The sequence below is a fragment of the Aquarana catesbeiana genome, linkage group LG11 (genome assembly GCF_042186555.1).
Source record: "Aquarana catesbeiana isolate 2022-GZ linkage group LG11, ASM4218655v1, whole genome shotgun sequence".
Lineage (NCBI taxonomy): Eukaryota > Metazoa > Chordata > Amphibia > Anura > Ranidae > Aquarana > Aquarana catesbeiana.
The window spans coordinates 58,606,419-58,633,493 of NC_133334.1; the positions used below are offsets into that span (position 1 = coordinate 58,606,419).

The 27,075-nt window shown below is 42.5% G+C and overlaps 1 protein-coding gene across 4 annotated transcripts in view; it reads right to left on the reverse strand.

The window, feature by feature from the left end:
• Nucleotides 1-27,075, reverse strand: part of KIAA1549L (KIAA1549 like) — a 245,880-nt gene that overhangs the window by 128,915 nt on the left and 89,890 nt on the right. For all 4 annotated transcript variants that reach the window (XM_073604466.1, XM_073604464.1, XM_073604465.1 and 1 more), the window contains 3 exons: nucleotides 23,235-23,368; nucleotides 10,690-10,852; nucleotides 7,720-7,779 (listed from right to left, as the gene is read on the reverse strand). In XM_073604466.1, the coding sequence (XP_073460567.1) occupies nucleotides 7,720-7,779; nucleotides 10,690-10,852; nucleotides 23,235-23,368 (357 nt within the window). The remainder of the gene's footprint in view (nucleotides 1-7,719; nucleotides 7,780-10,689; nucleotides 10,853-23,234; nucleotides 23,369-27,075) is intronic.

Below are 27,075 nucleotides of genomic sequence, written 5' to 3' on the forward strand. Positions count from 1 at the left end.
TGTATTTGCAATTCAGTAACTGAAAAACTATACAAAATGCTTGAGCCATTCACACCATTTACTGCTACTACATAAACTTTTATCACTGAGCCCTGAACATGCGTTAGTGGGTTGACTTACTCGATGTATTAGTGCACCTAGACTAGCGTGGACTGCGTCTGAGTTTTCATGGTCTAGCAATAAACGTTTATGAAGTAGCAGTAAGTGGTGCAAACGACTGGAAGATTATTTATACAACTGAAGGCAAACTCTAAGTCTCTGAGTTATTGCAAAGAAGAGACTGCCTGGAGCGGCTCGGGTGTACAGTATGTGTATGAACAACTGAAAGGTATTCCATGACCGATAAGTAAGTAAGAAACAGGTCAAGGAATAGCATACAGTGAGCAGCAGGGGGCAGACTTTATTGTCACATGCTTTACTAATCACTTTGTCCAAAATGTGTCCATTGACTGTTAAAAGAAAGCTAAAGTAGCACATAAAGCCAAAAATAACAAGATAACAATGAACAGCTTGTTAAAAGATACTAGCTTTTCTTGCAATTTTTAAGTTCAAATCAAAGGTTGCCCCCACAGTACTTTTTTCAGGCTCTAGATGTCCTCAGTCCAGTGGTCAGCAGCAATCAACCCACTTCCTCTGAGCCCAGGTTATCCTGGACCTTCCCCCACCCTGTGACTGGACAGTAAACAGAGAAGCAGTATAGTGATGTGTCTTTTATATCTGCTGGAATTCAGCTTTAACAAATCACTGTAATCCATCACTATGAGGTTGATTTACTAAAACTGAAAAGTGCAAAATCTGGTGCATCTCTGCATAGAAACCAATCAGCTTCCAGGTTTTATTGTCGAAGTCTAATTGAACAAGCTGAACTTAGAAGCTTATTGGCTACCATGCGCAGCTGCACTCGATTTTGCAGTTTCCAGTTTTAGTAAATCAACCCCTATGAGTTGCCATAGCCATGCTTGTGAATGTCTCCCTGATATACCACGGCAGCCTTTGATCAAGCCTTTGGGTATGAGGCATACATGAGTGCTCCACTTGGCCTCCACAATGCACAGCGATGACCACGGGTCTGAGAACTATCATGGGGGAAGGGGGATAGGGTAGTATATAAAACTCAGTATATGCAAAGTTGTTTTTTTTAGTTTGTCCCCCTCCCTGGTTTTCTTCTTTCATCCATTTTTATCCATGCTTTTTCTTTTTTTTCATCTTTTTCCCTCCCTCTTTTCCAACTTCTTCCCCATCTTTTCCTCCCTACCCTCTTTTCTTCCCTCTTTTTTCCCCTTTTCCCTTCTTTTCCTTGCCTACCCTTCCCACCCTATTTTTTTTCCTCCAGGTCATTTGTGGTTTGATAATTGCGTTTATGTGCATATTATTTTCCCTTTTTTCCTTTTTTTTCCGTTATTAAATGTGTTCTATCTGTAACAATGGGCCATCTCCAAGCGTGAATTCTGAGGAAGCAAATATTGCGAAACGCGTTGATTCTACATGCTTGTTACTCATTGTTGTAATATATGAAAACTATTCAACTGCAAATTCTGATGAAATGTTTTTATAGAGATGGCTCTCTCCTTTGTTTCATAGGAAGAAATAAATACATTTTTTACTGATTCAAGTTGTCAGGGAAATCCATCAGAGATTAAAGAAAAGGGCAAAAATAAGAAAACTGGTCAAATCATCTGTGTACTTATATTGCAATTCTTTCCAAAAACCTAAAATATGTTAAAGTGCAATAAACTCAAAACCAGAAATGTATTATATTACAGCATACCAATCATTACATGTGGTGGCTGCATTTGTTTTCATTTTGTTTAGGCTTTTTCCCCTCTGCTTGGCTCTTGTGATCTTGCCAGTAACACCCCTCCTGTATTAGAGTGCCTCCACTCTAGATGAAGGAGCACAGGGGGCACATTTGAACACCAGCATTGTCAGTCTAGGGGGAGGGGAGTGTTAGATGTACAAGCAGATTTACGCTTGGTTCACACCTATGCAGTTTGCTTTTGATCCGATCCTGCAGTCTGTTTTGCAGTTTGTATTTTTTATGCTTTTTTTCCCGGCCAATTTGTTGAAAAACACATTACATGCTTTTCTGCAGCTTCTCCATCAGTGGCAGCTGGTGCTCCATTTTTAGGGGGGGAGGGGGCGGCAAAAAAAAAATTTTTTTAGATCGGTCGCACAACCCCCCGTCTCTCAATTGTCAGCCCACCAGCCCTACTGAGGATTATAGCATTGGGTTTAAGCACAATATTAGGTGGATCATTCACTGTCTATTTATCTATTCATCATTTGGCCCACTAGTGGGGATAGTATTGACAGCAGCGGCTTAATTAAATCGCCACCCATCACCAAGGCATGAGGTGACTCACATTTAATATATTAATTCGCTATTGTCACACAACTGGTTGGGCTCAGGGTGCAGTGCTCTGCGCCCTGAGCCCACCTTTTTTGAAGCCAATTAGGGTTGTATCTTCCACAAGATGTCCCTCCCCTCTCCATTGTTTATTACTAGGGGCTTTCCGCATGGCAGCCTGTTGTCATCTGAGAAGGTTGCCTATGCGGGGAGCCCCTGGATGGGACCCTGTTTTTTGCCAACGGTAAATGTAATTTCTTTCTTTTTCTTTACTCAGGAATACCATTTCCTTGCTCCAGCTGAAATACCAGTTGCTAGCTCCTTTATCTTTCTCTAGCTGCATTTCTGTCTGATGCCTAAAATAAGCAGTACGCCACCCGAACAAGACCCTCTCCAACAGTTTAGGTAGGGACCGTCGTCCAGGTGAGTAAACAAAAAAAAAAAGAGAGCACTTATGCTGGTACGTTTATGTATTTCAGCTTTGTACACTAGAAGAAGTCCAAGCGGACATCAAGGCGACATAAACAAACCTATGAAGGCCCCAACCAGATCAGGATACCATGCAAGCAGCGAGGGTTCATCTGTGAAAAGACATAGATCTTCACATTCACCAACTCCCAAATCCCTAAATGCCGAGCATGCGGGGTCATCCCATTACCAGCCAATTGGTCTGCAAAAGCTGTTTTAGAGTCTATGCAGCAGACAGAGAGTCAGAGGGTTAACAGCTAAGCTGTCCTACTCAAAGATGGGCATCGGATACATAGTGGAACGAGCAATAGCAGTTCCACTGCAGCAATTGGCTCAATCTTCTGCAGAGAAGTTAACTCTTCCTGGCCCATCCTCGAGAGAATCCTCTCACCATGCAGCAAGTATCCCTCCCAGACATCTGGATGATGGGGGGCCATCTGAGGATACTTCAGAAGAGCTCGGCCCTCGGACTTCAACTTTTTCCTAGTTCAGCCCTATGTCCAGCCTGTAAAGCCAGCTATTGGCTGGGAGGAAGCCGACACTACATCTGAGAAGTCAAAGATGTACTTCCCATTTCTAAAGAAGCAGGTTTCCTTCTTTCGGCTCGGTTTCCACTGGTGCAACTTGTCATGTGACTTGGGACTGCAAAGTCGCATGACAGGTCATACCCCATGATTTCCAATGAGTACCATTCATATCTGTGTGACTTCAAGCATCAAAGTAGTCCCTGCACTATTTTGGTCCCACTTTGATGCGACTTGAGGTCCATACACCTCAAAAATACACAGGCATTGTTCAAGTCGCATCAAAATCGCAGCAAAAACATTGCCTCAAAATCGCACAACTTTCAGGTCGCTATAGTAGAAACATAGGCTTACTCTGATGGATGATGTCAGAGACATTGTTGAAGAAAAAATAAATAAAAAAATTAAGTTTTCCTCTCAATTGCCTAGGAAAACTTTATCCACTGTCTAAACAAGATTCTACAATGCCAGATGGTCCACCGGAGGTAGACACGGCAGTTGTTCGTATAACAAAGAATTTCATCTCACCAATCGATGATTCAGCCTCAAATGAGGATCCTTTAGACTGAAGAATAGTCCCTAACTTAAAGTAGCTCAACAAATGGCGGGTAAACGCCTGGAAGTCAGCAATTGCCTTATCATCTGTATCCAAAGCCCTGCGGGCATGGACCGAAAACATGGAAACAGTGATTCATCAAAATGTCCCTAGGGAAAATATAGTCAAGGCTTTGGACAAATTATGGCTCTCAGCAGACTTCACTGGTGAGACGGCGATGGATACAATTCGATACTTCGCAAGATCATTGTCACTACTTGTGATAGCCATATGGGTATTGTGGTCAGAACTACAGGCAGCTGACACTGTGTCAAAACAAAATTAGTATAAATACTGTATTTTTTTATTTATGGTAAATCACTCTGAAGAAAGGTTACAGAAAGCCATTTCCCACGTCACAGGAGGAAAGTCAGACTTGATTCCCCCAAAACAGCAGAATTAGACGTACCCGGGGATTCAAGGATGCTTACTTGCACGCACCCATACTACAACTGTTACAGAAGTAGCTGAGATTTTCGGTCGACCAGGTCCATCTACAATTCCAGAGTCTCCCCTTTGGACCCTGCACTTCCCTCAGAGCCCTCACGAAGGCTTGGATCACAATCCAAGCTTCTTTACGAGAACTGGGTCTCAGTTCTTATCACTAACGAGACAATATCCTCCTTTTATCAAAAGATCCAGGCCAGCTAGTGGAACACAGGTGGATGCTGTGGCCTAAACTATCAAGATACGGTTGGATTGTAAATTATCAAACTAGTCATCTTTTCTCCAGTTTAGGCACCTTATTCAACACTGCAAAGGGACGGTGTCCCTGCCATCTGAGAAAGTGTGGGCGATCATTCAGAAAGTAAGGAGAGTGAGGACATGGTCCTATATAACAGCCTCAAGCTAACTCAACGTAATAGGGATTTTTGTCTATTTGTATCCAGATGGTCCTATGGACACATGGATACCTCAGGCACCTTTTATCTATAATTCCTGAAGCAATAGAGCAAACCATCTATCCCAGTCCCTATATCAAACAAGTTTGATGCACAGGGGTCTGCACTAGTGGACAAAGAGGAAGATGCCGGTAAAGCTACATACATTAGGGCATGTCTTCTGGACCACAGTTACCACAGACGCCAATGAAATAGGCTAGGAGGCACATTGCAACCAGATGTTGGTTCAGGAGAGATGGGCGTTCAATGAGGCAGACATCATTGCAAATATCCTGATAATCCAGGCGGCTTATCTCGCATCGACAGCATTTGCTCTCTCAGATCAAGGACAAATCAGTTCTGATTTGGATAGAGCTGCAATATCATACATACACCACCAAGGCGGAATCCATAACAGTTCCTTACTAAGGGAAGTGGAACCCATCTTCATTTGGGCAGAGGGGAATCTGAAGGACCTAAGAGTAGTCTATCTTCCAGCCTACTTAAACACAGACGCCGATCACCTATCCCAAGGATTCCTGTATCCCAACAAATGGTCCCTACAACCGAAGTTATTCAGTTGGATTGTGGGCCAATGGACCTTTCCTGAACTGTATCCTTTTGCTACAGCAAGCAATACCAAGCTGCGGAGGTTTATTTCACATCTACCTCACCCTTGGGCAGAAGCAATAGATGCCCTGTCAAGTTCCTGGATGTGCAATCTAATTTAGGCCTCCTCCGGCCTCCTACCTCGAAAATTCTCTCGAGACTTGCAATATCAACAATAAACGGTGATAACAGTCCTGCCATATTTGCAAGGAGACCCATGATTCCCTAGGGCAATATTTCTTAGTGTTCAGCCTCGGGTAAATATTCCTCTGATACCCTTTATTTTGGCTTGAGGCATCACACCCATTAGAATCCTCACAGATTGAACCTTCAAATTAGAATGTTAAAACAGAGGCTTTAATCATTAGGATGTTCCTCTAGAGTTTTTTTCAACTCTGCTCAAAGTACAGGAGCCTTCAATGAACAATACGTGTCACAAGGTTTGGAATAAGTTTAGATCTTTTGCAAACTGCAAAACTTCAATCCTGATGTACCCTCTTATTCCCAACTCCTTGACTTCCTGCAAGTAGACCTTGATTTAGGATTAGAATTAAGCAATTTAAAGGTACAGCTGGTGGCAATCTCTGCTGTGACAACAAGAGATGGGCCGAAGATCTTTTAATAATCAAATTCCTCAAGACAGTCAAGAAGATAAACCCACCCTCTAAAACAAATCTTTCCCAATTGGGATCTCTCTATCACTCTGGAGCCCTTATCCAAACAGCTTTTTGCCCCATCTGATTCAGCATCCTTGTGGAATCTCACTTGGAAACTATTTTTCTTTGTAGCGATGGCATCGGGCTAGGGGAACTTCAGGCTTTGGGATCGGAAGACAATAATATTATTTTTTGGACTCGGATAGAGTGGAACTTAGAACGGTACATGGATTCATCCCTAAGTTCTTCTCTTTCTCTACTATCTCCGAGCCTTGGGCCCTGCCAATCTTTTCAGATCCAATTTTGACCTTCTTCACGAAGACTCCAAAAAAAAAAATTAAAAAAAAGACAGGTGCAAAGAAGCATCATCTAGGGCCATCCAGCCATTCTGGAACTGCAGTATCCATCATGCCTAGTCATGTCTGTGGATATCAGAGCTTTACAATACCTCATGGGACATGTGATTCTGTGGCAGCTGGAGAGCCATAGTTTGCAGATCTCTGCTCTAGTACAATAGTTTCCTGGATAATCAAGAAGGTGTACAGGGATAGGGGACTGCAACCCCCTCTTCAGTTGGGTTCTATGCCACCTGGTTGATTTCTGCTTCTTGGATGGCCAGAGCAGACGTATCCATCAAAACGATCTAAAGGGAAGCATCATGGTCATCCCAACATGCGTTTTATGAGACATTAGAGTAGACCCGGCAGCTTTCTCATCTGTAGAAACTGGCAGACAGGCTATCAGGCCGGCATTTGCCTATTTTAAATCCTTTTTCAAATAAATCTTTCACTATGCATTATCCCACCCATTTCAGCTAGTTATTTGTCAGGTATGCTGCCATGGAGGCACAAGGAAAACAGAAAATTGTTTCATACTTATCGTAATTTTCTTTTCCTGGTGCCTATCCATGGCAGCATACAATCCCAGCTTCGGTATGCTATATTACGTAGAATGCTGGGAGTGCACTAATCCTTTTCTTTTGTAATATTCACTGGTCCTAAAGGGAGGAGCCAAGGCGGAGCTTGTCATAGGTATGCTGCCATGGATAGGCACCAGGAAAAGAAAATTACGGTAAGTATGAAACAATTTTCAGTTTTTTCCCCTTTTTGGAATAAAGATTTTACATAAATAAATAAAAGCTGACCATTGCAAAATTACTCCGTCAGTGGTAAATGGTTTGTCTCAAACCCCTAACTGCTAACTCTGCATTGTTCTGTTGAAAAACAACAGACTTACCTGCTGGATCACCAGGTGAAAATAAAGGAAAGAACGCCCAAAAAAGAAAACAAATGCAGCTGTCATATAATTGGTCAGCTGCAATACAGTTTGCTTTTGGGTTTAATACCGCTTTAAGTCATAATTTTTTCTTACATGTACAGACTAGAATGTGAATTTATAATTCGATAATGCCATAAGCAATAGAGGTTTATCCTACAAAGACAAGACTGCTTTCTATGGGTTACTGTGCTTAGAACATTACATTTAATCCTAAATAAATAAGCCTCTTGGCTGGTGGAGTTGATAGTATAGAATAGTTCTTCTTAAGCTAAAGTAAGCCTAAACGTAAAATGGGATAATAAAGTGATTATTAAAAATTTTACATATCTATATTTAACATTATATTTATAACATAAGTTACCTGTGGTCACCCAGTTTTTCTTTGTTGAATCTGAGGTGTCAAGAGTTGGATAATATAATGCTAAAAGGAAGAAGAAAGAAATAAAACATGAATATCTGTTTATCTCTGAATTATAATATATAAATTTGCAAATAACTTTTACTTTATGCATTTGTATACCTATACTGTCACATTTATATAGCGCTGCTTTACATAGTGGAATTAAACTATTTTTATATGAGTCTTTGATTTCCCAGAAGCTTACAATCTAATTTTCCTACTACAGTCATACAGACATGTATATTTTAAGAAGCCAGTTAAGTGGTTGTAACCCTCAGACATGAAATATGAACATAGCACATCCCTTCATAGTGTGTACATAGTGTGTCTCAATTAAGAGCATTAGGTGTTGTTTCTCTCTGTTCCTCCGTTCCTCTGCTATCACCATAAATCACTTCTGACAAGTTTTCCTGACACCAAGAGAAAAAAAGTGACAGAGTAGCAGTGGCTGCTGGTGCTCCAATTTTTTTTTTGGGGGGGGTGGAAAACAACCCCCCCACACCCCGGTCGCCCTCCTGCCAACTCGCTCGCCCGCTCTTCAGGTCCACACTCACCCCATCAAGGTCGGGGGTGGCTTCCCCGGCTTCTCCTCCCGGCCAATCGGGTCGCTTCTCTTCCTGGTCACTCCGATCTTAGGACCCACTTCCTGTCCTCATTGGCCGGGAGGAGAAGCAGGAAGACAACAGTGAATGTGGATTCTCTAATATCACAAGTGGATGGGCTTGGGGCACAGTGTTTTGCACCCGAGTCCAACCTTTTTGAAGCCAATTAGAGCCTCAGGCTCTAATTATGTGCTTCAAAAAAAAACTTGTGGAAATGTATGTGTCCAATGCCCTGCATGGAGATTAGGGGGGCGGCACCCCTGCGCCCCTTATGGACCGGCCACCGATGCAGAGTTTGTATCCCTTCATTCAGATCAGCTTTCATAGCTCTCCTCACTGGTGTAACTTCTGCTCTCTGCCCTCTGCTTTCTGAAAGCTCAGACAAACTTTAAAAATTCTGGACTTTGGGAAGAGCAACAGATTAACAAGTACAACTTATGTAGGAAGCTTTGTTTCATCTCGGAGGCCAGTAATTTTACTGGGTATATATAAGGGTTTACAACCACTTCAAGCAATTGGAATGTTAGGTGAGTAACTCAGAAAATCTGGGGAAACCCAAAAAACATTATACATGCAATCTTCCTATTCGACCCCAGAACCCCACACTGTAAACCAAGAGTTCTAACCATCTGTCCATCAAGCTGAACTATCACTAAATACCATATATACGTCTATATATTGACTGATCGTAGATATATTTATTTGCATAAAAGGCAAAACTTTTTTTCTTTTTTTTGGGATAGTGTAGCAAAGGTTTAAGGGTTGAAGCGTTCGTTTTTTTTTTTTCTGTACACACAAAAGGAAGTGCAAGGAAATTGCTCTAGAGAGAAGTAATTCTCAAAGTGGAGCTAAACTCTTGCAGTCAAAATTTACTATTATTAATCCTTATGCTTCTAGCATTCATAAATACAGTAGATAGGGAGGTATATTATATTTACTTATTTTAGACTTTTTTTTTTACATTTCTTCAGTTGCTTCCTGGTTTCTAGCCTAGGCCAAAGTGATGTCATACATCCTAGAAGTCTTCATTAGCATTTTTTTCTTTCATCTGGAGGAGGGGGCTTTCTCAGCTAAACACACTTTCCTGCCTGTATTCCCGTCAGAATCGGCGACCCATCAGAATAGGTAACAGAAGTGACGTTCCGTCACTACACCGTGACGGTCATCTTGGTACACCCCACACTCCGCCGCAGTAAGCCTGCAGTCAGAAGGCGGCAGCGGACATCTTTTTACACTGACCCAAGTCTTGTATTTCACACTTATTTTACCAGTAAACTCTGCTTATATAGTGAAATACAGTATTATGAAATCCATCAGACTGTTTTGATGTTGAATTTTAAAAGCAGCGGTGTTCTGTTAGATCGGCAAACCTGTGAGATCAGCAGGCTTGCCGCTGCTTTTAAAGGGTTCAAAGTGATTACTCAACAAGAAAAAGCTTGGAGACATGGATGGATGGGTAGGATTGCTGTGAATATTAAAAATAAATTGAATACTGTAGCGGTTTCAGTTTGTGGTGCTCAGATACTGTTGAGTTCTGCTTAATCTCACCAGCAGTGTCCCCATTGGAAGTTTTCTCCTCTATTGATGTTCTGGTGACACCTCAAAATTTGAAATTCATTTGCATTTTTAGTTCTGGTGACAATAGTCAGTTTATTTGGAAGCGGGATGTGTGAGTTCAGGGACATGCACCCCACACCCATGCAGATGTCAAATTAAGAGCAGCAGTGTTTGTGCCTAAAAGGCCTAAAAGGGGAATTTCACTCACTTTGACAGGAAGTGATGGGAGATTTACCCAATGGTAAAAAATAAAAAAAAAACCTGGCAGAGGTTGTAACCCTACTTTATCTAAAATGAATAAAAAAAAGGTTTGCTTGTACATACTGTACACTTTTTGTTATACTTTTATATAGTATAACCAGCACTACCATGATTTTCATTTTCATGTCGGGCAATTTTTATCATCACTCTACAATGTAACTAAAAAAATCTATTGTATTGCTAAATTGAAGTAACACAGTCAACTATAAAGCTATAAAGCTACCAATAGATGGGTCATTTTTGTCGGTCGGCCAGCAAAAATGAACGGATTCCTTCATTAACAGAAGTAAGATGAATGGAGGAATTCTCCCTGCTGTGCTATTGTATTCTGACAGCGGGGAGATTCCTGTACGGTCAGAATACACTGATCAGTATTGCACCTGATTGGCTGTTGGTTATGAACAGCCATAGATGGATCAAAATTCAGATGGTCCCCGCTGAACTGGTCAACGATCCACCTATGGCTAGCTAAAAGCAGTAGATACCAGCAGTAGAAGCTTGGAAGACTTACGTTCTGCAATAACAGAGAGAGGGTCTCCTAGATAGTAGCCGACTACCTCTCCAGACAGGACATTTAGAAGGCTGCTGGCTGTTGTACCATCCAGTGGTTGACTGTTATTCTTTACAACATAGATCAGAGTCAGAGACTGGCTCACCTTCGATGTACTCAGAATCTATTAAGAGATACAATACATATCATTATGAACACTGATGTTATGACAATATAAAAAGCTACAAAATCAGAATCTGGGCTGTCAATATACATCATATTGTCAAAAGTATTGGGACTCCTGCCTTTACATGCACATGAACTTTATTGGCATGCCAGTCTTAGTCCGTAGGGTTCAATATTGAATTGGCCCACCTTTGGCAGCTATAACAGCTTCAACTCAATAAAATGGACATCGTGGGACACTTCTGGAAGAATGGTCAAACATTCCCATGGACACACTCCCGGTGGTTGTGGGGGTCTGCAGATGGGGGGCTCACGGGAATCTGGAAGCCCCCTTTAACAAGGCCCCCAGACCCCCCCCCCCATGTGAATGGGTATCGGGTACATTGTACCCCTACCCATTCACCCAAAAAAGTGTCAAAAAGTAAAAACCACAATAGACAGTTTTTGACAATTCCTTTATTTAAAAAAAATAAAATGAATAAAAAGTATCCTGCGGTGTACATCCATCTTCAATCACGTCGCCCAACGGACCTGACAAATATAAACCAGATTACCCCGCCCTTCTGACTTCACATGATGTCAGAAGGGGGTGGGTCACTCGGTTAGGTCACCGGGCGACCCCGCCCTTGCCTATATAACAGCTGTCACAGCCAAGGGACAGCAGTCGGCGGGAGGCCTCCCATCGAGGCAGAGATTTTTTATTCATTTTTTCTATTTTTTGGGTCCGTCAGGTGGTGCGATTGAAGATGGATGGACATCGTGGGACACTTTTTTTTTCAAATTGTCAAAAACTGTCCATTGTAGTTTTTACTTTTTGGCACTTTTTTTGGTGAATGGGTAGGGGTACAATGTACCCCATACCCATTTACATAGGGGGAGGCAGGATCTGGGGGACCCCTTGTTAAAGGTTGTTAAAGGGGGTTTACAGATTCCAATAAGCCCCCCCACCCACAGCCCCCACAACCACCGGGCCAGGGTTGTGAGGACGAGGCCCTTGTCCCCCCCCCCCTTTCCTGGCCTGCCAGGCTTCTTGCTCCAATAAGGGTCTGTATGGATTTTTGAGGGGACCCCACGGCAATTTTTTAAAAAATTTTGGGGTGGAGTTCCCCTTAAAATCTATGCCAGACCCAAAGCACCTGGTATGGATTTTGGGGGGAATCCCACGCTGTTTTTTTTTTTTAAATTTTGGTGTAGAGTTCCCTTAAAATCTATACCAGACCTACAGTGCCTGGTATGGATTTTGAGGGGGACCCCATGCCGTTTTTTTTTCTTAATTTTGTCATTGGGTTCCCCTTAACCACTTCAATGCACTATTATATACTCTGCATTAACTGCACTGTATACAAATATTTAGTACACTGAATGTACTGTGTATATATATTCTACACTGACTACACTGTATATATATATATATATATATATATATATATATATATATATATATATTAAACTGCCTACACGCCACTAACTAACCTGCCTAATCTAGCTCAAGTTCTCCTATCTAAATTATCACACTATACATGGCCTCCATGTACGCGACCTTATATAGTGTGGGGCATGGACTTAGCCCCCTGAGCCATGTGATTGGCCAAAGCATGCAGGTCAGGTGCATGCTTTGGCTAATCAGCAGCCATCAATGCACTGCGTTCTTGCGGTGCATTACGTGGCGCTCTGCTGCGCTTGAATTTGCAGTAAATTTTCGCTATTCGGTGAACGGGCAAATACCTGATGTTCGAGTTGAACTTACGTTCGACTCAAACATTGGACCCATCCCTATTTCCCTGCAAGTACAGCTGCAAGTCTTTTTGGGGATGTCTCTATCAGCTTTGCACATCTAGAGAGTGACATGTTTGTCCATTCTTCTTTGCAAAATAGCTTAAGCTCTGTCAGATTGGATGGAGAACGTCTGTGAACAGCAATTTAGCAGTCTTGCCACAGATTCTCAATTGGATTTAGGTCTGGACTTTGACTGGGCTATTATAACACATGAATAATATTCTTTGATTTAAACCATTCCATTGTAGCTCTGGCTGTATGTTTAGGGTCGTTGTCCTGCTGAAAGGTGAACCACTGCCCCAGTCTTAAGTCTTTTGCAGACTCTAAAGACCCGTACACACGATCAGAAAATCAGAAGTAAAATTTGAACGATCTGCCGATTTTCAGATCCTTAGTATGGTGCTTTCGACTGCCGATTCTGAATTTTCAGACGGCAAAAACTGGATGTGCAGGCTATAAAATTTTTGTCGTATGTGAACACAACACAACACAACCGATTTTTGTTTAATTAGTACAGTTTTCATCCGGAGAAAAATCGTAAGAGCAAGACTGCGCATGTTTAGAAACTACAAGAAGAAGAACACACAAAACAATTAAACAGATTATATAATTTCTGAAGTTGAATTCGGTCGGACGAGAATTTTCGTATGCTGAGTAACCTCTTCACTTTCGATATGAGACTAGCATGCAACAAAAAACTGACTAAAATTCATCAGATAACCTGATCGTGTGTACCAGCTTTACAGGTTTTCTTCTAAGATTGCCCTGTATGTGGCTTCATCCATCTTCCCATCAACTCTGACGAGCTTCCCTGTCCATGCAGAAGAAAAGCATCCCCACAACATGATGTTGCCACCACCATGTTTCACGATGGGGATGGTGTGTTCAGGGTGATGCGCAGTGTTACTTTTCCACCACTCATAGCTAATTAGGTAACTTCTGAAGGTAACTTCTGAAGGCAATTGGTTCCACTAGATTTTATTTAGTGGTATCAGCGTAAAGGGGGCTGAATACAAATGCACGCCACATTTTTCAGATATTTATTTGTAAAAAAAAAAAAAAAAATTGAAAACCAATTATTATTTTACATAGTTACATAGTAGGTGAGGTCAAAAAAAGACACAAGTCCATCAAGTCCAACCCATGTGTGTGATTATATGTCAGTATTACATTGTATATCCCTGTATGTTGCGGTCGTTCAGGTGCTTATCTAAGACCTGAGGCCACCGCCTGTGGAAGGGAATTCCACATCCTTGCCGCTTTTACAGTAAAGAACCCTCTACATAGTTTAAGGGTAAACCTCTTTTCTTCTAATTTTAATGAGTGGCCATAAGTCTTGTTAAACTCTCTTCTGCGAAAAAGTTTTATCCTTATTGTGGGGTCACCAGTATGGTATTTGTATATTGAAATCATATCCCCTCTCAAACGTCTCTTCTCCAGACAGAATAAGTTCAGTGCTCGCAACCTTTCCTCATAACTAATATCCTTCAGACCCTTTATTAGCTTTGTTGCCCTTCTTTGTACTCGCTCCATTTCCAGTACATCCTTCCTGAGGACTGGTGTCCAGAACTGGACAGCATACTCTAGGTGCGGCCGGACCAGATTCTTGTAGAGTGGGAGAATTATAGTTTTATCTCTGGAGTTAATCCCTTTTTAATGCATGCCACTATTCTGTTTGCTTTGTTAGCAGCAGCTTGGCATTGCATGCCATTGCTGAGCCTATCATCTACTAGGACCCCCAGGTCCTTTTCCATCCTAGATACCACCAGAGGTTCTCCCCCCAGTGTATAGATTGCATTCATATTTTTGCCACCCAAATGCATTATTTCACATTTTTCTACATTAAACTTCATTTTCCATGTTGTTGCCCACCCCATTAATTTTTGCAATGTTTCCACATCCTGCGGAGAAATTATTGCCCTGCTTAGCTTAGTATCGTCCGCAAATACAGAGATTGAACTGTTTACCACATCCTCCAGGTCATTTATGAGCAAATTAAATAGGATTGGTCCCAGCACAGAACCCTGGGGGACCCCACTACCCACCACTGACCATTCCGAGTATTCCCCATTTATCATCACCCTCTGAACTCGCCCTTGTAGCCAGTTTTCAATCCATGTACTCACCCTATGGTCCATGTCAACGGACCTTATTTTGTACAGTAAACGTTTATGGGGAACTGTGTCAAATGCTTTTTCAAAATCCAGATATACCACGTCTACGGGCCTTCCTTTATCTAGCTGGCAACTTACCTCCTCATAGAAGGTTAATAGATTGGTTTGGCAAGAACGATTCTTCATGAATCCATGCTGATTACAGCTAATGATATCGTTCTCATTACTAAAATTTGCATATTTTCCCTTCACTTCACAATTATGTGCCACTTTGTGTTGTCCTATCACATAAAATCCCAATAATATACATTTACGTTTTTGATTGTAACATGATAAAATGTGGAAAATTTCAAGGGGTAGGAATACTTTTTCAAGGCACTGTATGGCAGAAGAATCACTACAGAATGGAATTTCTGTGCTGTCCTGAACCCACCAAAACTAAAATCAGATTCAGATATACAGTATATGTTTTTAATTTGCCTCTTCATAACCAGAGTTGCACTTTAAGCTTTTCTGCAGATATTTTAGACGGGCATTCCAAAGCCAAATCATCTGCCAGCTACAGCACCTGCAATGGCACAGTCATGACTCCGAACAGGTGCAACACCAGCAAGAAGATACAAAGCCAGCCAAAACCCCACAGTCACATGAAAGCTATGTGTTTGATGAGGGTTTCAGCTCGTACATAAAGGAAAGTGCTGAGATAAATATTAGATGCGCAAAGCTGAAAAAATGTGAATATTTCAAGATATGTACTGAAACACTAAAGCTCATCTGTGTATTTGTAGCAAGCTTTGTGCTGCAAATAAGAAGGTAGACACTGATATATTTTTTTCTTCTAAAGCACACAGAAATTATTATGCAGACAGATAATTAACAACATGGTAATAAGCTGAAAGATCAAACAGATCCAATCAGGTCCACCTGTCAGTTTTTTAGGCAGACCTGATCGGATGGTCCATGCATCTCTGTGGACAGGCAGATATAAACAGACTTGCCTACCTCCGGGTCCAATCAGGTCTGCTAGCAGCAGATTGGTGCCGGTAATCATTTCAACGCTATCAGCATGAACCCTGCAGTGTCTCTCCCCGGCCTCTAAGGTGGCTCCAGGCACTAGGACCCGGTGATAGTAGTATTTGACGGGAGGACACGCCCAAGTTGGCCAGTGACTGGATGTAATTGGCACGGTAAGGCCAGCTCTACCCCAGCGCTGCCGTGTCCGCTCTCTAGGGAAATGTGGGCAGTGTGAGGCACCTGTTCTGGGATGAGACCAAGCGGATTCGAGGTCTGGAGAAGGATACATGACACGGGGAGCTGATGTTCTATCGAGAAATGCCCTTTGTCGAAAAATGCCTTCTATGGGTCTGCACATGCGCAGTACGCAAAGTCACTCCAGCTGTTATGTTGATCAGCTGGCGTGACATCAATGCGGCGCATGTGCAGATCGTCGGAGGCAGTATCTGACGATCTGCTAAGCGCAGAGAAAGAATGAAATGGTCAGATTCTGTCTCACTGTTGCGGGGCGGGTTTTGGCTGTATTGAATGGTGTGTTTTCTGTCTGTTGCACTTCAGATTGAGTGTGTTAAACGGTGGGTTTTGGTTGTGTCTAAGAGCGGGTTCAAACACACACAAAACCCGCCCTGCTGAACTGAGTCTTTGCCCCGCGTGAAAGAATGTCTAGCTTCGCCACTGATTCCCAGCAATATCCCTAAGACTCAATCAGGGTAACATTTGGCTATAGAAACTTTAATAGAGAGTTAAGCAGAGAATCACTGCTTCAATAAATCAGTTCAAAACACAGCTACTTGTGATTATCCTCATAAACATTATCCCTCTCACTAAAGTCCAGAGTAGCTCTGGTAACGCGGAGATCCAAGAGCCCAAAGATGAAGGTCAACCCCACTGGAACTGGAATACTCTGATAGCAATTGAAGAGGCTGCTTGCTATTAGACTCTGGTCTGGCTGTCCACATGTCAGTTCTGACAGTGGAGGACCTCTTACCTGGCTGCAGATCACTTGCCCAGCTACCTTAGCTTTATCAGGAGTGGCCTTTCCAAGCTGCTACGGGAGTAAAGCTGAGGAATGTATCTTCCCTTGGTATGTCCAGGATCCTAGGGCATTGTGGGACATGGAGTTAAAAGGCCTGCACCTGCATCTGATCGTGGTGAGTAAATGGGGCCTCCACTACAGATATTGCACCACCCTCCAATTTTCTATAGTGCTACCTCAACTTTTCTGTTATAGCCATTGAAAAGGGAGTCTAAACATTACTGCATTTTGCCTCTTGCTGTGCCCTTCCCCCTCCAAATACTTATTTGTCTCCTGTGTCGATCCAGAGCTGTGCCCAACTTCAGTTCGAGCTTGTCTGAGAGTGGCCCATTGGCTTCTGATGCTGTCAGTCATATATTGTGAGCAGAGAGCGAGAGGGGGGGGGCTGAGCAGTGCTGTGTGTGTCAATGGACACACATAGCCTGGCTCAGGATCGAGCCCACACATCTGCCCCCGTAGCAAGCGCTTGCTATAAGGACAGACACAGAAGAGGAGGAGCCAAGATCACCAGAAGGGGACCCCAGAAAAAAAGGTTCAGGGCTGCTCTGTGCAAAGCCATTGCTCAGAGCAGGTGAGTATAACATGTTTAATATTTTAATTTAAAAAAAAATGCCTTTACAAACACTTCAAAGGGAACAGGCGAGACAACATCTTACTTTGGTTTTCTTGTTTATCTAACAAGTAGTCAATAGTTACAACAATGCATTTGGTTTGCCAGAGCTGCCCTATGGAATACACATCTGCCACAATCCTGTGCAATAATGAAAGATCTAAATACGGCAGGGTGATCGAAAATTTCTTCTTCAGGTGGCTACCCTTGAGGCTAATAACATGAGACCTTCCAGAAGGGGTGTTGTGCTGGCAGAATAGTTTGCAGGATGCACCAATCCAAGGAGGTCCTTACACTAACACCAGGTAGTCTCCCAGGGATATGCAAGACCATCGCTAATCTATCCCTTCTACTCAGGAACTTTCCCCTAGGCTTAGCCTACTTTTCCCTAACAAGGGGGATCTGTCCCTGTCTATACACTTTCGAGGGACTGTCCCTGATTTGGAACAAAGACCCTCTGTCCCTCTTTCCTCCTCATTTGTCTCTCATTTTGGTCTGATCTATATAGTTGTATATAAAATGCACAATCCATTTTCCAAAAAGTGTTTCCCAGTGCTAAACCTTTCATCCAATTTCTAAATTGCTGCATTGGTAAATTTCAAAAGCCAGTATAAAGGAATAATAGTGGTAAAAAGAAAAAAAAAACACTTGTGGGTAACTAATCTTTTTTTTATATAATTTTCCTTTAAGGTATGCACTTCCCACACTGCGGACATACCACCAAGGCACAGCACAGGCTATATAAAGCCTCTCCTGTTCCACGATGGTTGCCCAAATCTCCACTCAAACACAGGCTACTCCAAGATTGTGACCTCACCTCTTCTCCTCTCCACCTCATCCAATCAGAGAACGTCTTGTATTCGTTGAATACTGTTTTTGTTTTTATATATATATATACAGTATCTCACAAAAGTGAGTACACAACTCACATTTTTGTAAATATTTTATTATATCTTTGCATGTGACAACACTGAAGAAATGACACTTTGCTACAATGTAAAGAAGTGAGTGTACAGCTTGTATAACAGTGTAAATTTGCTGTCCCCTCAAAATAACTCAACACACAGCCATTAATGTCTAAACTGCTGGCAACAAAAGTGAGTACACCCCATGTGAAAATGTCCAAATTGGGCCCAAAGTGTCAATATTTTGTGTGACCACCAATATTTTCCAACACTGCCTTGACCCTCTTGGGCATGGAGTTCACCGGAGCTTCACAGGTTGCCACTGGAGTCCTCATCCACTCCTCCATGACAACATGACAGAGCTGGTGGATGTTAGAGACCTTGCGCTCCTCCCCCTTCCGTTTGAGGATGCCCCACAGATGCTCAATAGGGTTTAGATCTGGAGACATACTTGGCCAGTCCATCACCTTTACCCTCAGCTTCTTTAGCAAGGCAGTGTTCGTCTTGGAGGTGTGTTTGAGGTCGTTATGTTGGAATACTGCACTGCGGCCCAGTCTCCGAAGGGAGGGGATCATGTTCAGCTTCAGCATGTCACAGTACATGTTGGCATTCATGGTTCCCTCAATGAACAGTAGCTCCCCAGTGCCGGCAGCACTCATGTAGCCCCAGACCATGACACTCCCACCACCATGCTTGACTGTAGGCAAGACACACTTATCTTTGTACTCCTCACCTGGTTGCCGCCACACATGCTTGACTTCATCTGAACCAAATAAGTTTATCTTGGTCTCATCAGACCACAGGACTTGGTTCCAGCAATACATGTCCTTAGTCTGCTTGTCTTCAGCAAACTGTTTGCAGGCTTTCTTGTGCATCATCTTTAGAAGAGGCTTCCTTCTGGGATGACAGCCATGCAGACCAATATGATGCAGTGTGCGGTGTATGGTCTGAGCACTGACAGGCTGACCGCCCCCCCCCCCTTCAACCTCTGCAGCAATACTGGCAGCACTCATACGTCTATTTCCCAAAAACAACCTCTGGATATGACGCTGAGCATGTGCACTCAACTTCTTTGGTCGACCATGGCGAGGCCTGTTCTGAGTGGAACCTGTCCTGTTAAACCACTGTATGGTCTTGGCCACCAGGCTGCAGCTCAGTTTCAGGGTCTTGGCAATTTTCTTATAACCTATGCCATCTTTATGTAGAGCAACAATTCTTTTTTTTCATATCCTCCGAGAGATCTTTGCCATGAGGTGCCATATTGATCTTCCCGTGACCAGTATAAGAGATTGAGAGTAATAACACCAAATTTAACACACCTGCTCCCCATTCACACCTGAGACCTTGTAACACTAGCGAGTCACATGACAGTGGGGAGGGAAACTGGCTAATTGGGCCCAATTTGGACATTTTCACTTAGGGGTGTACTCACTTTTGTTGCCAGCGGTTTAGACATTAATGGCTGTGTGTTGAGTTATTTTGAGGGGACAGCAAATTTACACTGTTATACAAGCTGTACACTCACTACTAGGGATGAGCTTCGAGTTCGACTCGAACATTGGCTGTTCGCAAGTTCGCCGAACAGCGAACAATTTGGGGTGTTCGCGGCAAATTCGAATGCCGCGGAACACCCTTTAAAAGTCTATGGGAGAAATCAAAAGTGCTAATTTTAAAGGCTTATATGCAAGTTATTGTCATAAAAAGTGTTTGGGGACCTGGGTCCTGCCCCAGGGGACATGGATCAATGCAAAAAAAGTTTAAAAATGGACGTTTTTTCAGGAGCAGTGATTTTAATAATGCTTAAAGTCAAACAATAAAAGTGTAATATTCCTTTAAATTTCATAGCTGGGGGGTGTCTATAGTATGCCTGTAAAGGGGCGCATGTTTCCCGTGTTTAGAACAGTCTGACAGCAAAATGACATTTCGAAGGAAAAAAAACATTTAAAACTACTCGCGGCTATTGCATTGCCGACAATACACATAGAAGTTCATTGATAAAAACGGCATGGGAATTCCCCACAGGGGAACCCCGAACCAAAATTAAAAAAAAATAAATAAAGTGGGAGTCCCCCTAAATTCCATACCAGGCCCTTCAGGTCTGGTATGGATATTAAGGGGAACCCCACCAAAATTTTTTAAAAAAATGACGTGGGGTTCCCCCTAAAATCCATACCAGATTTTAAGAGGAACCCCGCACCGAAAAAAAAAACGTTGTGGGGTCCCCCCAAAAATCCATACCAGACCCTTATCCGAGCACGCAACCTGGTAGGCCGCAGGAAAAGAGGGGGGGCGAGAGTGCGCCCCCCCCCCCTCCTGAACCATACCAGGCCACATGCCCTCAACATTGGGAGGGTGCTTTGGGGTAGCCCCCCAAAACACCTTGTCCCCATGTTGATGAGGACAAGGGCCTCATCCCCACAACCCTGGCCGGTGGTTGTGGGGGTCTGCGGGCGGGGGGCTTATCGGAATCTGGAAGCCCCCTTTAACAAGGGGACCCCCAGATCCCGGCCCCCCCTGTGTGAAATGGTAAGGGGGTACTTACCCCTACCATTTCACTAAAAAAATTGTCAAAAATGTTAAAAATGACAAGAGACAGTTTTTGACAATTCCTTTATTTAAATGCTTCTTCTTTCTTCTATCTTCCTTCTTCTTCTTCTGGTTCTTCTGGTTCTTCCTCCGGCGTTCTCATCCAGCATCTCCTCAGCGGCGTCTTCTATCTTCTTCTCCTCGGGCCGCTCCGCACCCATGGCATGGGGGGAGGCTCCCGCTCTTCTCTTCATCTTCTTCTTCATGTTCTTCTCTTCTTCCTTCTTCTCTTCTTCATTTTCTTCTCCGGGCCGCTCCACATCCATGCTGGCATGGAGGGAGGCTCCCGCTGTGTGACGGCGTCTCCTCGTCTGACAGTTCTTAAATAACAGGGGGCGGGCCCACCCGGTGACCCTGCCCCCCTCTGACGCACAGTGACTTGACGGGACTTCCCTGTGATGTCACGGGGAATGCCACAGGGAAGTCCCGTCATGTCCCGTGCGTCAGAGGGGGGCGGGGTCACCGGGTGGCCCCGCCCCCCGTTATTTAAGAACCGTACCCCCTTACCATTTCACACAGGGGGGGGCCAGGATCTGGGGGTCCCCTTGTTAAAGGGGGCTTCCAGATTCCGATAAGCCCCCCGCCCGCAGACCCCCACAACCACCGGCCAGGGTTGTGGGGATGAGGCCCTTGTCCTCATCAACATGGGGACAAGGTGTTTTGGGGGGCTACCCCAAAGCACCCTCCCAATGTTGAGGGCATGTGGCCTGGTACGGTTCAGGAGGGGGGGCGCACTCTCGTCCCCCCTCTTTTCCTGCGGCCTGACAGGTTGCGTGCTCGGATAAGGGTCTGGTATGGATTTTTGGGGGGACCCCACGCCGTTTTTTTTTTTTTTTTGGCGCGGGGTTCCCCTTAAAATCCATACCAGACCTGAAGGGCCTGGTATGGAATTTAGGGGGACTCCCACGTCATTTTTTTTTTTTTATTTTGGTTAGGGGTTCCCCTGTGGGGAATTCCCATGCCGTTTTTATCAATGAACTTCTATGTGTATTGTCAGCAATGCAATAGCCGCGAGTAGTTTTAAATGGTTTTTTTCCTTCGAAATGTCATTTTGCTGTCAGACTGTTCTAAACACGGGAAACATGCGCCCCTTTACAGGCATACTATAGACACCCCCCAGCTACGAAATTTAAAGGGATATTACACTTTTATTGTTTGACTTTAAGCATTATTAAAATCACTGCTCCTGAAAAAACGGCCGTTTTTAAAACTTTTTTTTGCATTGATCCATGTCCCCTGGGGCAGGACCCAGGTCCCCAAACACTTTTTATGACAATAACTTGCATATAAGCCTTTAAAATTAGCACTTTTGATTATTCATGTTCGTGTCCCATAGACTTTAACGATGTTCGCCTGTTCGAACGAACTTTTTTCCTGTTCGCATGTTCTGGTGCGAACCGAACAGGGGGGTGTTCGGCTCATCCCTACTCACTACTTTACATTGTAGCAAAGTGTTATTTCTTCAGTGTTGATAGAATAAAATATTTACAAAAATGTGAGGGGTGTACTCACTTTTGTGAGATACTGTATACACACATTTACTTCACTATATGATTGCGCTGCACTTATATTCTGCACTTTTTACTACAGTGATTGTCAGCTTCCCCAGCAGCCCATCAGGTTTGAGATATGCAAACTTACAATGTGCCAAGCTGGACTGCTGTACGTATCGAATACAAATGATTTCTGTAGTTAAGCTTTAATGATTTTCTTTTAATACCTTTATTGCTTAATGAGAAACTTCAGTTTGTTTGTTTTTCTTGCAGAAGTGGGAGCTGATAAAAAAAAACGGGACTCACTTCCCCTCTCCCCCCAAAAAACCTGTAACGTAAGCTGGCCATACATAGATCAAAATTCAGCCAGTTCAGCAACGACCTGCCAAATTTCAATCCAAGTATGGGCAGGCAATAGATCGACTTGTGTACAACCAGCCTGTCAAGTTTTTACCAAATGATCAGTGCTGCCGACTATAGCTGGCAATGTTGATCACTGTATAATATTCTGACTGTGGGGAAGTTTCCCCAATATCAGAATACAATACAACAGCGGGAAGGAATCCCCCATCCACCTTGAATGTGCTGATGTGGGAATCGGATCTGGTTGAATGAAAAAAAAAAAATAGAGGCAGCCCTGTATGGGCTGCCTTAGTTACAGGCTGGGAGCTGGGAGTGAATCAGCAGGGCTTCAAGTTTCAGGAAATTTATAGGAAATGTTCTGCTTTAAGTTTACCTTCCCATACATTTAACAGCACTCTAAAGAATTTTTATAAATAACAGATAACATTGCCAGGAAACAGTTCACTTCTACTTCTGTATTATATATGATTTAATGTTTCTCACCTGCACTGAGAGGTTGCTCTGGGTACCCATGCTGTTCAACTCTGCTATCGCAAAAGCCTTCTGTAACTTCTGCTCCATGCTCCGAACATAGACACAAGTGTTCACATCCCCTCCTGTCCCCATCAACTTCAACACTGTTAATAAAAATAATCACCACAATATTAACAACAAGAAAAATGTGATAAGGACAGCCTGCCCAAAACTCATATCTTGTTTTTTTAATAGATGCTGTAAATTAAACAGCCTCTATTTTCCCAATAACTCTCGATGTCCTATTGGAGGGATCTCTGCATTATACATCATGTTTCCACATCTTAAAGTACAGTGAGTGGAAAAAGTATTTGATCCCCTGACGATTTTGTACGTTTGCCCACTGACAAAGAAATGGTCTATAATTTAATGGTAGGTTTATTTTAACAATGAGAGACAGAATAACAAAAAAAAATATCCAGAAAAACGCATTTAAAAAAGTTATAAATTGATTTGCATTTAATGAGTGAAATAAGTATTTGATCCCTTTGCAAAACATGACTTAGTACTTGGTGGCAAAACCCTTGTTGGCAATCACAGGGGTCAGACGTTTCTTCTAGTAGATTTGCACACATCTCAGGAGGGATTTGGTCCCACTCCTCTTTGCAGATCCTCTCCAAGTCATTAAGGTTTTGAGGCTGACGTTTGGTAACTCAAACCCTCAGCTCCCGCCACATATTTTCTATGGGATTAGGTGTGGAGACTGGCTAGACCACTCCAGGACCTTAATGTGTTTCTTCTTGAGCCACTCCTTTGTTGTCTTGACCGTGTGTTTTGGGTCCTTGTCATGCTGAAATACCCATCCATGACTCATTCTCAATGCCCTGGCTGAGAGAAGGAGGTTCTCACCCAAGATTTGACAGTACATGGCCCTGTCCCTTTGATGCAGTTAAGTTGTCCATTCCCCTTAGCAGAAAAACACCCCCAAAGTATAATGTTTCCACCTTCATGTCCGACGGTGGGGATGGTGTTCTTGGGGTCATAGGCAGAATTCCTCCTGCTCCAAACACGGCGAGTTGATGCCAAAGAGTTGGATTTTGGTCTCATCTGACCACAACATTTTCACCCAGTTCTCCTCGGAGTCATTCAGATGTTCATTAGCAAACTTCAGACGGGCCTGCACATGTGCTTTCTTAAGCAGAGGGACCTTGCAGGTGCTGCAGGATTTTAGTCCTTCACGGCTTAGTGTGTTACCAATTGTTTTCTTGGTGACTGTGGTCATTGACAAGATTCTCCCATATATTTCTGGGCTGATTCCTCACCGTTCTCCTGATCATTGAAAGGTGAGATCTTGCCTGGAGCCCCAGAGGGAGATTGACAGTTATTTTGTGTTTCTTCCATTTGCGAATAATCGCACCAACTATTGTCACCCTCTCACAAAGCTGCTAGGCCGATGGTCTTGTAGCCCATTCCAGCCTTGTATAGGTCTACAATCTTGTTCCTGACATCCTTGGACAGCTCTTTGGTCTTGGCCATGATGGAGAGATTGGAATCTGATTGATTGATTGATTGATTGCTTCTGTGGACAGGTGTCTTTTATACAGGTAACAAACTGAGATCAGGAGCACTCCCTTTAAGAGAGTGCTCTTATTACACTCTTATTACACTCCTGGGAGCCAGAAATCTTGCTGATTGATCTTACCATTAAAAATATAGAAACATTATATATAACCTCTAACGGGATTTTTAAGGCAATGAAGATTTTTAAATTTACTTAAAATCAATTTTATTATAATAGATCAAGAAAAATTATGACTGTTTACACAAAAAATAATCAAATAAGTAAAGAAAATGTATGTACAAAAAATCCGTATTGCTAATATTCCTATGTTTATCCATGAGATGTCCTGGGAGGATGTGAGTAATAGAACAACTGCACATTGCAGGAACTATGATACATTGATAAAAATTGATAAAAAATTTATAAATTGTAATATGACGATTTTCTGATTTTCTAGAATGTGATGCATTTCCCTGAAGAAGACTTTTCATAAAAATATACAGGTTGAAACGTGTTGGAATCCACCACTCGACGCCACGGTTTTCATCTGTGGTGATTGTATTGGGTGGTGTGCTGTATCACTTCTCTCCGAAACTGTTTTTATAGCTATGCAATATTAGCAATACGGATTTTTTGTACATAAATTTTCTTTACTTATTTGATTATTTTTTGTGTAAACAGTCATAATTTTTCTTGATCTATTATAATAAAATTGATTTTAAGTAAATTTAAAAATCTTCATTGCCTTAAAAATCCTGTTAGAGGTTATATATAATGTTTCTACAATTTCGCATGGAATGATGGCAATGACACGTCCATACCACCGAGGTCATATGCATAAACCATTAAAAATATAGACTGATTATTTCTTTGTCAGTGGGCAAACGTACAAAATCAGCAAGGGATCAAATACTTGTTTCCCTCACTGTAGAACTATAGGCAAAATGTTTTTTTGGATAGTGAAAGGGAGGGAATCGTTTCAGTTTTTTTCCATCTGTGTCCCAATGGGGAGATTTTCCTTCACTTCCTGTCCCATAGTCAAAACAGGAAGTAGAATCTCCTGGGGCCCCCCAGATCACCAGAGCTAGTGTCCCCATTGGAATATTTCCCCTTTATTACTGTTTTGGAGACAACCCAAAATTTGTGATTTTCTTTTAGTTTCACTTTTCAATGATAATAGTAAACAGGACAAATAAAGAGGGTGAATCTCCCTAGCCCTAGGTTCATATCTCTGCATTTATTACTTTATTTGAATGGGCTGCCGTGCCTGTGTTTCCCACAGAAAAAAGGTGCATGCACCTGTTTCAAAATGGAGCCCACAGTGAAATCGCATGGTCATTTTGGAAGAATGTATGAAAGAGGTTTGACGTTACTAAGCTACATACAGATTGGGGTATAAAGCTAAAATATCAAGAAGAAATTTAAAAAATTAGATTAATGAACAAGAAAAAGGAAGATGGGAATAAAGAGAATCTGCAAAGAAAAGTCCTTGGTAATGAGACTGTATGCAGAAAGGCAATAGAAGGGTCGAACATATCCAGGTCTAATCTGCCAGAGAAAAAACAATATCAAGTATAGAAGGATGTAATGGAAAGAGAAGAATGGTCAAAAAATTTGAAAGGAAAGAGAAAAGGAAGATATACCAGAGAACTAAAGAAAGGTAAAGATTAATTCAATGAGGTGGTTTCAACTGCGAATGACAATGTACAGAGATAAAAACTGGGACTGGGAAGGTAGACAAAATATTAGGCTGGTGTCTAATCTGATGAACTTGAAAATTGAAATCTTATTTTATTGTGCGGAAATAAAGATGGAAGTCCCAATAAATGATAACATCGGAATAGACAACAAACAGTTGAAAGAGAATAAAGAACCAGAAGGGAGGGATTAAGTTTGGACCCTTTAAAACAAGACAAGAATGACTTTACATAGGTGCACACATGAACAAATAATGGAGGGATTGTAGCCATATAAGTCATATAGGTGACACATGTAGCAACAAATTTGGGTGTGTTACATTCTTTTTTTTAAATTGCATTTACAGTTCGGTTTTCAGAACAAGTCTTCAAAGAGTACATCTTCTTGGTCCAAGCAGATACAAGAAGGATTAGTAAATGAAAGCTTAACTTTAGTTAAATTTTCAGCTCAAGTACTTACATTCAATGCAAAGTGTTCCTTGTGTAGCTGGCTAGGTCTTTTAATTTGAAATCTGAATTCTCCCCAAATCCCCATACCCCAGAAGCTGTGATCTTCTGGTGCTGCGAGGGTTAGAACATCCGACTGGACCTGTCAAGAGTGATGACTATGCTC